The 13136-nt window shown below is 38.9% G+C and overlaps 4 protein-coding genes across 4 annotated transcripts; 1 reads left to right on the top strand and 3 right to left on the bottom strand. All coding sequences in view use genetic code 12, as the record gives it.

Moving 5' to 3' along the window:
- Positions 1–363: 363 nt before the first annotated feature.
- Positions 364–2667, bottom strand: I9W82_003392 (uncharacterized protein; the record flags this gene model as incomplete). The annotated part of the gene is made up of 1 exon (XM_067692352.1): positions 364–2667. One exon carries the CDS (start codon positions 2665–2667, stop codon positions 364–366), a length of 2304 nt encoding a protein of 767 aa, XP_067547790.1.
- Positions 2668–2764: 97 nt separating this feature from the next.
- RAD2 (ssDNA endodeoxyribonuclease) lies at positions 2765–5674 on the bottom strand (the record flags this gene model as incomplete). Its single annotated transcript, XM_067692353.1, has 1 exon — positions 2765–5674. The coding sequence occupies one exon, from the start codon at positions 5672–5674 to the stop codon at positions 2765–2767; it is 2910 nt and encodes a 969-aa protein (XP_067547791.1).
- A 563-nt stretch (positions 5675–6237) lies between these two features.
- Positions 6238–8034, top strand: ECM38 (Ecm38p; the record flags this gene model as incomplete). The annotated part of the gene is made up of 1 exon (XM_067692354.1): positions 6238–8034. The coding sequence occupies one exon, from the start codon at positions 6238–6240 to the stop codon at positions 8032–8034; it is 1797 nt and encodes a 598-aa protein (XP_067547792.1).
- Positions 8035–8102: 68 nt separating this feature from the next.
- Positions 8103–9092, bottom strand: I9W82_003395 (uncharacterized protein; the record flags this gene model as incomplete). The annotated part of the gene is made up of 1 exon (XM_067692355.1): positions 8103–9092. The coding sequence occupies one exon, from the start codon at positions 9090–9092 to the stop codon at positions 8103–8105; it is 990 nt and encodes a 329-aa protein (XP_067547793.1).
- Positions 9093–13136: the final 4044 nt, after the last annotated feature.

Here is a 13136-nt window from a genome sequence, read left to right on the forward strand (position 1 = left end):
CATTTGATAGGCATGCCTTAAAGAGGGGTGAAAATCTAACGTGCGAACTTTTGCCAAGTTTTTTTTCTTAAAATGTATCTACATACGATATAGGTTATAGGACGTTAAAAACCCCTTTATTGTTCAATCGTCTTACAATATTTATAGAAAGGGGGTAGCATGAAAGCAAGGTGACCATTGTAACATTCTCTTATACTTGCCCCAATTTTGTATTCCTACCCAGTTGGGAACGTTTCACATCCGAGTTAGCAAATATGTAAGCAAACACTAGATAAGACAGTGTTGTGTGAGTGTTATGTATTATCCTATCTGATTCAGTATGAACTATCGTATTCTATGTAAGCTACACCTGTTTCAAAGGCTCTACCGAATTAGATTGTCCGTAGATTCAACCTCTTCTTCCTCATCACCTTCGCTAGATTCCACCTCACTTTCTTCATCCTCGTCTTCTTCCTCATCCTCCTCATCCTCTTCATCCTCTTCATCCTCTTCATCCTCCTCGTCCTCTTCCTCCTCATCATCCTCTTCCTCATCATCGTCATTTCCAAAAAATTCATCCAAGCTTTGTAGTTGGTACGACTTGGTGGGTTGCTCTTGCCGGCTCGCAACACCATTCTTAAACTGACTTGAGGAGAATGACAGCAGAACATTCTGAGGACTTGGAGACTGTGAGCGCTCGGAAAACACACTTGACGCACTTGTCATCTTATTATATTGTATTGGCACCTCTTTTCGAATTGTAGACAGGGGTAATTGAGAAGGATCCGCTGTCCATTCAGTTATTTTAAAATACAGCCTAATAGCTTTGAACTGATTTCCAAGCGCACCATCATTGACGTATGGAGTGGGTTTTGGAGCTTGCAAGATTAATGAAGCCAATGGTGCTCTATCCACACCGGAATTCAACAATACACTAAACATCCTCGCCCTGTCTCTTGTGTCGTATGAGGGATCGTATTTGGCTAAATGTAACGTATGCTGGAACATTTTGAATTCGATACTGTCTTGCAAGTTGGAAGTGATTGCTTGCTGGTTCTCATTTCCCTGCTCATTGATCAATCTGCTCATTTCAAATGCCACAATTTTGCTTGCCAATACCAACAATTGATATCTCACACATGCAGCTTGTCTTGCAAAAGATTCCAATGCTGTCCTCAAAACATCTGGTCCAATAGAGTTCTCCGCGAGAGCAGTGTATTCTCCAATAGTCCATATTATTGATGCCTTTGCATCATCTTCTAAATCCAAAGACTCATCACTCAAATACTTGGCCAATCTGTTGAGCGTGTTTACAACCTCGCCATTCTTTTTACTGCCATATGCATCACACTTTTGTTGAATTACAAAGCGCACCACAGTCAAGACCTCGTTCAAGACCTCCCCTTTCAAGGTTTGTATGCTTGCCAAACACCACTGCAATATTCTTTCACCCCACTCTGGTGAAATTTGAAAACATTTTGCCATGGCTTTTATGGATTCTTTTGCTACGACCTCACGTTTTGAATGCAATGCGTAAAACTTGAGCTCCTCATATATGTACTTGAAATTTGTATCGTTGGAAATGGAGCCCAAAATGTTTATTTTCAAACTTGCAATATCTGAAGGATCATCAGGCAGCACATAAAATAGTCTGAACTTGTTTGTGAAAAGGTACACTGAGCTTCGACAAATATAATCAATAGTCTCTAAAGCATAAACCCTCGTTTGTGTGTCATTAGAAGACGATGCAATGCGAGTAAGAATTATATCCAAATTGGTCATAAGCGTGGGCTCCAAGAGGTAAATTCCTCTAACCACACTTAGTATCACCATATCTGATATGGAATGCATTAAAGATCTCAACGTCAGTACAAACAACCTCAAATCGGGATCAAAGTCATCCTCTGCTGGTTTCGCAATAAATTTCCGACAATACAATGTTAGAATATCAATAGCATAAACTTGTGCCCACTCATCGAATTTCGGCAACAATGAACAAATTCTTCTAAAGTTACCATGTATATACTTCCACTTTTGTACCTCGTTGTGTATTCTCGGATGTATTTTGAAATACGACTTGATTGCAGCTGATACTACACCAACATCACTATCAGCTAACAATTTTCCCAAAAGTTCAAACATTTGCTTCTTTGACTTACCAGATATTGAGTACACTTTGCCTATTGCGATAGCACTGGCAGCACGAACTTGTGGAGACGGATCTGCTGCTGTTCGTTTCAAACTCAACCCAAGAATTGGTACAATCGACCGAATCTTGATTCCTGCCAAAGACCTAATCGCATTGGCTCTATTTGATGGAGTCTTATCACCAAGTGTTTTCTGTATGGAATTGATGGAAAGTAGTGCTGTATCTGCTTGAACGTCGGCATATTTGGTCAAGTATATAAACACCATTTGTTTGACTTTGGTATTTTCATTAGTGACATTCTTCACTACATCCGCAAAGTACGGTAGTACATCTTCGCCTTTTGCAATCAATCCAATGACACATTTCATTCCATTCAGAACGTCTCTATTTGATCTGGAGTTGAGTAGTGAAGATATTTCTTGGGGTCGAGAAGCACTTGGACTATCAATGAGCCGAGCCGATGCTGACATTGCTGCTTCAATCGACAAGTCCTTTGCGGACTCTATCATAGAAGTAATCTTTGATAATGAATCATTCATTTAGCTATAACCTGTGTGTTTGTTGGGTTGGTGTGGTTGATTTTTTTTTCTTCTTCAAATTTGAAAAGCTACCAATTATTTATAAACTCTACTCTATCTACTTCTTTTTCCTTTTACTCAACTTATTTGCAGCAGCTTTCAATCTTTTTCCCGTGTTCAACTCTTTACGAGTTTGGATATACTCTTGAGAGAAAAACTCACCTATTGTAGATTGTGTACCCTCAGCCCTTTTCTTATTCAAATCTCTCACCAATGGGACCATCACTTCATCCACTTTCTCTTGAGACCAATTGACATTATACATCAAAAACGATCTTATTTGGTCCAAGTTTGGTACTCCCCACTTGAACTCACTTTTGTCAGAATCCACTTCCGGGTGTTGATACGCTTCAAAGATTACCTTATCGGGAAAGTTATCTGGAAGATATAATTTTCCATTTTTGATACGATTGGTGAGATTTCTTTCTAAGGGTGTCAAATTACCTTGATCCAATTTGGTTGTCTTTGTTTTCTGATCAAACCATTTTTTCAAACCTTTTAAGCTCCCAAACTCTGCTAGAATTTCCACCGCCAACACCGGCCCAATACCTTTGATTCCTTGAGTGTAATCACTACCTAACAAAATAGCCAACTCAATCAAACTTTCCCTGCTCAATCCAAGTTTGTCCTCGATATCATCTTTGAGGTAACACTCGACAAATCGCTTTTGATTAAACATATTCTTGTATATTTTATCTCCACCAAAAAGAAAGCAATCACTATCGTCTGTAATGATACCGTCAACCAACCCTATTCTAAAGAGTTCAGCGCATTGTGCTTCCGCTTCCATAGGAGCTGTAATATATGGAATCCCGAATCTTTTTAAAAGCTCCTGTACATCCCTAATCATATTCTCCGTTACTTCATCAGAATCTCTCTTGGCCTTCTGTAGTTTCTCCTGTAACAACTGCTCCTCAGTAATTCTTGTCTCTATAGATGACAATGGAAATTCATGGGTCAGTATAATTTGGCTCTTTAAATTTTCGTGGTCGGCTTCTTCACTTTGTAGTTGCTGTACCAAAAGCCCCTCATCTTCTTCCTCAAAATCGTAGTCAATGACAACTGGCCGCCTTTGTTCTTTTCCAACCACTTCTTTTGTGCTCAGTTTTTCTTTCTCAACGTTGTTTTCAATAAATGGATCTGTAGGCTGTTGATCAACTTCGTTGTTTTCACTTTCCTGGTTGCTCTCAAGAAGTTCCCTAGCTTCGTACCAAGGAATCAAACCCGCCTCCTCGTCTTCGTTACGACGGCTCTTGTTTTCAAATCCGCTGCTAGGAACAAATGTTTCATTGTGTGGGTTCAATGTTTTGGTAACCTCGCTTTGAAACCAATCAGGTAACCGCCTCTGTCCTTCAGTAAGAGGATGTGACGGTTTCGATGGTTGGATATCATTTGATAGCTCTCGTTCATCACTGTGTGGACTGTTTGCTGTAGATTGTTCGATCTCCTCTTTTAAATCAGAAAAGGTGGCCGATTTGCTGTTATTCTGGACTCTTTCCTCCTTTTTTGAATCAACTTTGGCTACGACCTTGTCATCCTGGACTGTCTTTGCATTTATCTTTCCAGCCTGATAGTTTTGGGAATCAAATAAAAGAGAGCTCTGTAGGTCATTCTTTGCTGCAGAAGGTTTTCCCACTCCATTCAAGGGTCGGCTTGTATTTGGGTCAGAAAATAACATCGAGGATTGCAAATCCAAAGCGGTAGCTTTTGCCTCTTCCTCTCTCAATTTGAAATATTCCTGTTTGCTTTCTTCAACTGCCGTCTTCAATTGTTCTTCATAATTCGTTTTCTGGGACTTGTAATTTCCATCTGAGGAATCTTGTTCCTGATATTGTTTATAAATAGATTTGATCAACGCTTCTTGGGCCAACTTTTCTTCCTCAGATTCTTTCGTTTCAGACAAAATCACATCCTCAAAATCCAGATCAGGTTCGTCTTCGTCATTGCTTTCCTCGTCCTGTTTATCTATTGGCATCGACTCAATGGTTGCTGGTTCTGCCACTGATGACTCATCGCCTCCTTCAAGAGCCAACGTCCATCCATCTTCATTTTTGACTAAAGCATACTTTCTGTCCCTTTCACCAGCAACTCTCCTATCAATCGTGTCCTCATCATTCATTCCGGTCACATTCATAAGCTTTTGTGTGTAAAAATTTCGCTTTTGAACTTGTTGGATTTGAAATTTAGAAAAATCCATCAGGTTGGGAAACAATTCCTGAAGTTGCTCTTTTCTATAACCCATTCTCAATCTCGACTTTAGTCGTAGATGGTTTAAAATCATATACTGTGTTGCAATAGGCAAGTTGGCAAACTCCTTCGATTTAGGATCAACCTCATTTATGTTGATTCCATCTACGTGGTCAAAGTCATCCCATGCTTCCGTATTGTCATCATCAGGCATTATCCTTTGGTCGTACCGAGAAACTCTAAACTCATTTAAATCTGGAAGATGATACTCATCGGCTTTTCTAAACTTTATCGATTTGGGACGCTCCTTCGGTTTATCTTCAACCACAACTTTGTTCATCGGTAGGTCATCGAAATAAATCACATCATCATCTTCATAGTCAGTTACTTGATTTTTTGCACCTTGTCGTTTACCTATCGATTCTTCCGCTTGTCGTTGTAATTGGATGGCTAACAATTTTTGAGCTGTTTCTCTAGTCGACTCGGAGTTGTGTTGCCTTCGATTCTTTCTTTCGTTGATGGTTTGCCTTTTCAAAACAGGAACTCCTCCATCGAATACAAATATTGGCTGGATTCCGAAATATAGTAGTTTACATATCCTTCTGAAAAACCCAACAATGTGAGATTGTGGCAAAGCATTTCCTTCTTTGTCACGTACTGCTTTTAAAAATTGATAGATCCATATAGACGCGTCAACTGCGAGTTTCTTACGCGACAATGCTTCTAATCTCACGGGCCTTGCCAGAGGACCAACTATGTCCCATAGTGATTGAACTCCCATTTCATGGGATAGGTTGAGTGATGGCTCTTTTTTTTGAAGCGCAACCATATGAAATACCGTGTAATTACACAAAGCCTCACACCACATTATTAGAGTCTAGAATCCTGAAGATCAACATCACATTATAGATCTCAATAATTCTGACTCGATAATTGAAGGAGTTAAGATGCACAGATTGTTGAATGATGACGCAGCACCTTGTGAGCACACCACCCGACGCTCACTATTGAAACTAAACTTGAAAGTTACGGCTCGGGGATAGAAAACCAATTCATGGCCGGTCGTGGACGCTTTGAGAATAAAATTTCCTCTTGAGTCACTCCACCTATTCAAAGCTAGATTCTTTTGATCGATTGGCTCACGGCGCTACACTTTATTAATTGACCCCACATTTGCAAGGAAAAAAAAAAAACACCTCGGATCGAGACACAATGCTTTTTTTCTTATCTTGATTGGTCCGAATATCAAACTTTCACTTGATCACAATAGCGTTTATTTCCTAATTGGGAACGGGGGAGTTTTCTGGCCATTGAAGTATAATTTTTGATTCCCGAGTATAAAGAATGGCTCCATTGTCTCAACTTTCAAAAGCTTTGAAATGCTACTCAACTACAGCGTCGGCAATGTCTAAAGAGTTTATGAGATTTCCTTCGAGGAGATCAACAGTGTATTCCCACAAGGGTATGGTTGCGTCAACACAGCCGTTGGCAAACTCGGCTGGTTTGCGGATACTTGACATGGGTGGAAATAGCGTAGATGCTGCAATTGCCGTTTCGGCAGCGTTGTGTGTTACAGAACCAGGCTCAACTGGGATTGGTGGTGACTCATTTGCATTGTTTCATTCAAAGGGAAAAGTCTTTGGTTTAAATGGGTGCGGTAGAGCAGCAAAGGATGTTACCATTCAAGATGTTTGGGATGAACATAATAATGGAAAGCCAATGTCAAGAATTCCTTACACCTCGGTATTTTCAGTCACTGTTCCTGGAGCAATTAGCGGGTGGTATCAAGCTTATAGTAAATGGGGGTCAGGCAAAGTTACATTTAAAGATATTTTAGCACCCGCAATCACTTTGGCAAGGGACGGGTTCCCGGTTTCTGAGATAGCCGCTCTCAGTTGGAGGAATTCCGTTCCTAAGTTAAAGAGTCAGAATGAAGATGTAGCTGAAAATCCATTTGTACTCGAAGGCGGCAGAGGACCTGAGGAAGGTGAATTTGTGAAAAACTTGCCTTTTGCAAATTGCCTTGAATTGATAGCAGAGGGTGGTGAAAAGGCCTTTTATGAGGGTCCTATTGCTGAAGCCATTATTGAAACAACATCAAAGAGAAACCACAAGCTTACCTTAGATGATTTAAAGAGTCACACATCAACAATTGTTGAGCCAATCAAATTGGACTTTCAAGATCACTCTGTTTGGGAGATTCCTCCAAATGGTCACGGGTTGGTTGCATTGTTGGCCCTTGGATTGATTCAAGAGTTGCACAATGAAGGGAGAATCAATTTATACGAGTTGAAGCACAATTCAGTGGAATATTTACACGTCTTGATAGAAGCTTGCAAATTGGGATTCCATGATTCTGATGAGTATGTCACTGATCCAACATTCAAGGAGATCCCAATTAAAGACTTACTAGATCACCAATATTTGAAAACAAGAGCCAAGTTATTTGAACCATCCAAGATTATTGACGGGGAGACCATGACACATGGTGTGCCTGACCCAAAATACAAATCGGATACGGTTTACTTCTCGGTGACTGATTCCAACGGTGACGCATGCTCTTTCATTAACTCAGTTTACGAAGGATTTGGTTCAGGAATATTAGTAGAAAAGTATGGATTTTGCTTGCAAAATAGAGGTTGCAACTTTAATTTGACTCCAGGAAATTCCAATTGTTTAGAAGGTGGGAAGAGGCCTTATCATACTATTATTCCAGGAATGATTACCAACAAGGATAACTCTTTGTACGCTGCATTTGGGAATATGGGTGGATTTGCCCAACCAGTTTGTCATGTACAACACGTTTTGAACATGGTCATATTTGGCATGACACCTCAACAACTGCTTGACTCTCCAAGGTTTTGCTTGGACTCTGATCATGATCATTTGAAGGATAGAGGAAGAGGAGCTGATGGTCCTGTCAAGACCCCAATCACCGTTGTGAAAATTGAAGACGGTGTTGGAGAAGACGTCATACGCGAGTTACGTGCTTTGGGACATACTGTGGATGTGTTGAGTGGTTATTCACGACAATTTGTTGGTAGAGGACAAATTATCAAAAATGAGTCCAAGAACGGACAATTGATTTATGCAGGTGGAAGTGACATGAGAGGAGATGGTGCAGTAGCACCTTTTGTATAAAGTTGTAAAAATCAATTAATTATTATGTATCATATCTCTTAAACACGTCTAATCATTGGAAAAAACAATCACTGTGATCTCCTTCTTGCATCCTCTTCAATGTCCTTTTGCCTCTTTAAAACAGTAGCAACGCATACAAGTACCAAAGCATCATCATGCATAGAAAATATACTTTCATAATCGACATCGGGGTCTGGATTATACAAATCATCAATCCTGACCTCACCATATCCCAACTTGAAGTAAGATTCGGCTTCTCCTAGAATAGCTGTGCAGCGCTCACCGTAATATTCCGGTTTTGCCAATCTCGCACTAGGGTTAAGTTTCATTTTGAAAAGTGATTTCAAATACGGATTTGGCTTTCCTTTATCCAATTTGTCAGAATGACCATCCCAATTATCAACCAATGACGGTTGCCCTGGTCGTAGTACAGAATGCTTGAATCCAAATTTCACTTGAAAGTATGTTTTGAATTTTCTTCGGTAAGATTCATCAATCCATCGGTGAACTTCACCTTTATATTTGTAATCACAAATTGGTAACGTAGAATGGGCAAACATGACAACTTGAAAATTAGCCTTGGAAGATTGGGGATCAGGAGTGAAATCAAAAACATAAGTATTATACCCCATGTGGAATTTCTTCTTCACTTGACAATAGATGTAGAAATCTTTATCAATGTCAAATCTACCATTTTGATTAGGGACATATCTTCTAAAAGTCAAAAATTTTGTCGTCACTGGATTCAAAGGGTTGATAGCTTTGAACAAAGGTACTCCGATTCCTTTTTGTTGTAGGTCTATAATATGGGTATTGGGGTTGTTCTTGAAAGCTTCAAACTTCTCAGCTGAATCCTTACTAACAAAGATTCTAAACCCATCGGTCCAAAATCGATTGTTTATAGTTACTGACCAGCCTCTTGGATCAGCACTTTCGAAATAAACTGGCTCATCTCCTACTAGTGGAGGCGGTTGATCGTAATCAGTGTCAGTGTAAGGTCTGCTTGTGCCTTCAGGAGGTCCACTTGTGTATGCAGGAGGGGCTTCAGGCTTTCCCATGTGTGTGTGTGTGTGTGTGTGTGTGTGAATTGCTAGATGAGTGATGAGCTGTGGCTTTATACGAGATTCGAAGGCAGCGAGTATCAAATGCAACTGAGGAAAGATATGAATGTGTGTGGTTGGGATGTTGTGATGTTCCTTTCGAAGACTTTGCCCCTTGTGGGTAATGACCTCCTGAGATTTGTATTGAGAAATATACGTTTGGTATTTGTATTTGTAGATTCTCTCGCTTTTTGTGTAATACTTTTCGTCTATCGTCATCAACAGCATAGCCGCACAATTGTTAAAGTCAAAACCATGTCATCAGAACTCGTTTCTATTTTGTAGATTCTTCTTAAGTTACACCACCATGATGCATACATTCAGTGGATATGCTTTGATGTTATTGTAAGTCTTAGAAAGATTGTTTCAGGAATAGACAGAAAACATTAAATCCGCAAATCCCAACCAGTATCTCCATAATTTTGAGAAAACTGTTGGGAATCAATCGTCATCAAACCACAATACTAGTCAAACTTGATAAAACACTACTGACCTTTACAGCAAATATGCCAGCTCTTTTCGTTTTTTTTTTTGTTTGCAACAAATCCTTAACATGTAGAAAACAAGAACCAGAGAGAAGCCTATCAGTAAGACAAAACCAGTGACCAAATAATAGTTTCAGCGAATAAAAGACTTGTCTGCTTTGCAATTATTTCTTGATATATTATCACTGAGAGTTTACAGCTTTGTATTTACAACCAAATTGTTGCAAAGTTCGTAAATAAAAGATCACACTGAAACTTTAGAGTGTAAAGCGAAGATTCATGGATCATAGTTAAGTCAATTAATGCTTACTTGCAATAGGCTTTAAAAGCAAAGCGATTATTAAAGTCAAGCGCCACCCATGTATCTCAGCACCTGTCTAGCTCACTTACTCAACTTCTCTCTTCATATACGAAGTTGGGAGACTCCGCAATCTTTCCTTGCGCAACTTACAATTTGACAACAAGAAAACACTTTAAAAGCCCCTTCAAAGCCTCTATAACGCGAATCTTCCGCATTTGGCATAGAATTGTTTAATCTCTTCTTCTGTATTAACCATCTACAAAGAAGTAGAGAAATTCGACAGCATTCAAAAAACGCACGTGCCACATTCTCTCGTATTTGCGCAATACCTAAGTTCCAATAAGCCTCGTGCCGATCGCATCTGTTGTTGACCAGAGCTGATCTTTGTTTTAAGTATACAGAGAACACTCATAACCTTTCACGACGCGCTCGGAAATTGAGTCTGTTGTGTCCACGAGTTTAAAGGGTTTAAGGGTTTGAAGTTGATGGTTGCGAGCTCAAACTGACGCGAATCAATTTGAGACGATTGATCAAAATAGGTATTTTTTTTTTTAAAAAAAAATAAGGTTATAGACAGGGTTACATTGGTTAGTATCTACGGATATTAGCGGGATTAATGCAAGTTGAATAAATCTTCATAACCATATGGAAAGTGCTCTTGGCATCAAAGGAGAAAGTGGGGTGATAATGTTATTCCGGCTTGTGTTTGATTGCAAATCCTCATAGAGGTTGAAAGCATACTAATTCAAGTTAGTTGCTATCATTTTGTGAAGACAAACATGACGAGTAAAAGTTTTTATATGGTGCATAGCTTTGAATGGTTATGAGTGTGCGTCGTTTACGAACTTTTCAATTCACAATTCAGAGAGTTTAAAAGGGGCACTTATTCACAGTCTATGATATTGAGGTAGCCGTATTGGCGTCTTTAGAGGCTAATAGTGTGCATTGGTAATCCTAAGACTTAAACCTGAAGCAATCATTCAGAGTTGCAAATTTAAGGCGGAATCCAAAAAGGGAAAATCATTTATGCGTTCCCCTTTGTGTAACTATTAACCCTGAATTTGAATTTTTTTTTTTTTTTTCACACACAAACAGATTCTGTTCAAACCTGAAATTTGTTTCAAATGGCAATGCTTCTATACATTCGGTTGTGTTGAATCCATTTACGGTTAGAAGTAGTGACGGATACGATCGAGTATAACAAAGCTTGTTACAGTATAGATTTTGACTACATTTTTGCATACGAGCGATTATACAAATGCGACATGTGCCTTTTTTTTTGTAGTTTGATCAGCGGTCGAAGGATGGCGGATGCTAAGATTTTGTTTCGTAGTAGCCTCTTGCCGCATACGGACCTAGGAGAGCTGGACTGGATCCAATACGGATATACCGTGCCAAGAATTTGGGTATTTATTGTTGTGTACGCCTTAAACAGAGTCTTTAAGAAGGACTGCGCAAGACTGAAATTCCGCCACATTAGGCGATGGGTTGCATAATCACACAAAATTGATGTGCTCTGCTTCAATACGTTTTGCATGCAAGACTTCAAGTGTGTGAAACTCTATACATACCTCACTCACCGAAGCACAAAGATTCCAAGTATGTATTGACCCCGTGGTAAAATACTAATTTTGAAGAGTGAGATTACGAACCTTAATTTTACCTCAGCTACTCTCTTTGTACGATTTCTGATAATCTTTTGTTTTAATTTTCTAATTTTATTTTCTCGCGACACTTGAACCCTTTCTTTAGATGGTTATGAGCATTCTAACTTCAGGCTCCCTTCGTATTCACATTTTAGCCACAACCGTTGTGTCGTGTTAGAAAATAACACGTGTTTAGTCAATGTCGTTCGACCTTTGGTGACCACTCCTCAACCGTAATAAGTATATGATGGACGGGGATACATTTGCGCAAATTTGTTGTTGGAATTGTTATTGACGCGGTGTGTCATAAAGGAAAGTTTATTGCTTTGAGTTGTACAAATTTGTCCCAAAGAGGAAATTTTCTTTCGTGTAGTGGATCAGTTCTATTGTTTGGTAGCTAATTTCATTTCTTTCAAAAAAGGGTGTATTGTTGGTGTAGAAATAATTGATTGTATTAATTCATATGCAAAATCTTATTCTTCGTCTAAAAATTAAAAACGTTTTTATTTTATTTTTTATTTTATTTTTTTTTATTTTTTTCGGCTAAAATAAATTAAGAAAAACATTACACAACACCATCCTTCGTCTAAAGTCTATTGTCTATTGTCTTTCCCATTCAAGCAATTAGACGACGGAAATAACAATGGAATGATCAGCACAAGTTTGGCAAAAAAAAGAGAAACCCAGCGTGTTTTATCTATTACAACAACTTACAAATACACAACACTTAACAATACAAAACAATTAGAGCCAGTGTTTTATCAGCCATTAGTCAAAGTAGTTGCACTTTGCAACGATGAGATGATGATATGCACTAAGAAGTAAATATCTGTGTAGTTTATTTGTAGAGGCGAAGATGATGTCTCAACCTTTGGTTTAAAATAGAGTGCGGCAGCTACTTTACGCATCTACTCGTTTAACATAACAGCGTCTTGAAGCGTATGTTACGCAATTAGTCTGAGGAGTGCCAATTCTTGTTAATTTGAGGCGTATGAGTGCTGATTTGTTTTACATGAAAATGATGCAAACCGAAAAAGGTCTTTACATTCTCCTCCTCATGTGCAAATTTAGTTTGTGTAGCAAATGAAATTTCACTTCAAAATAAAAATAAAAGCAACAACAAAAATAGGATCGACATTTAACCTGAAATAAAAAACAATCAACCATTGAAAAAAACATGAGAACAATAAAGCAAACTGAAACAATGGGAATAAATAAAACCAACTCTTGGAGAGACAAGAACAATGCAAACATTTACTCACACAAAGACCCTGCATTAATATTCTTAGTAGCCGAAAACGAAAAATTTATTGGCGACTATGCGTTAAGTCCTACACCTAAGTTGCATCATACCTTTGGTCGTTGTTACGATATGGATGGCTCTCCATAGCCACCTTGCCAGTATAATGCACCAAAGCTTGCGTTTGGGAATGCCATGCTAGATGAAAAAAAAAGGGGACAACAAGATACAAGATCGAATATTTGAAACGCAACCAACTTCAGAACACCTAACCACATGGCAATTTCGTAAAATAAGCAAGCATTACTGTTCATCCCGGAATGTGAAACG

The sequence above is a fragment of the Candida metapsilosis genome (genome assembly GCF_017655625.1).
Source record: "Candida metapsilosis strain BP57 chromosome Unknown scaffold4, whole genome shotgun sequence".
In the NCBI taxonomy this organism is placed as follows: domain Eukaryota; kingdom Fungi; phylum Ascomycota; class Pichiomycetes; order Serinales; family Debaryomycetaceae; genus Lodderomyces; species Lodderomyces metapsilosis.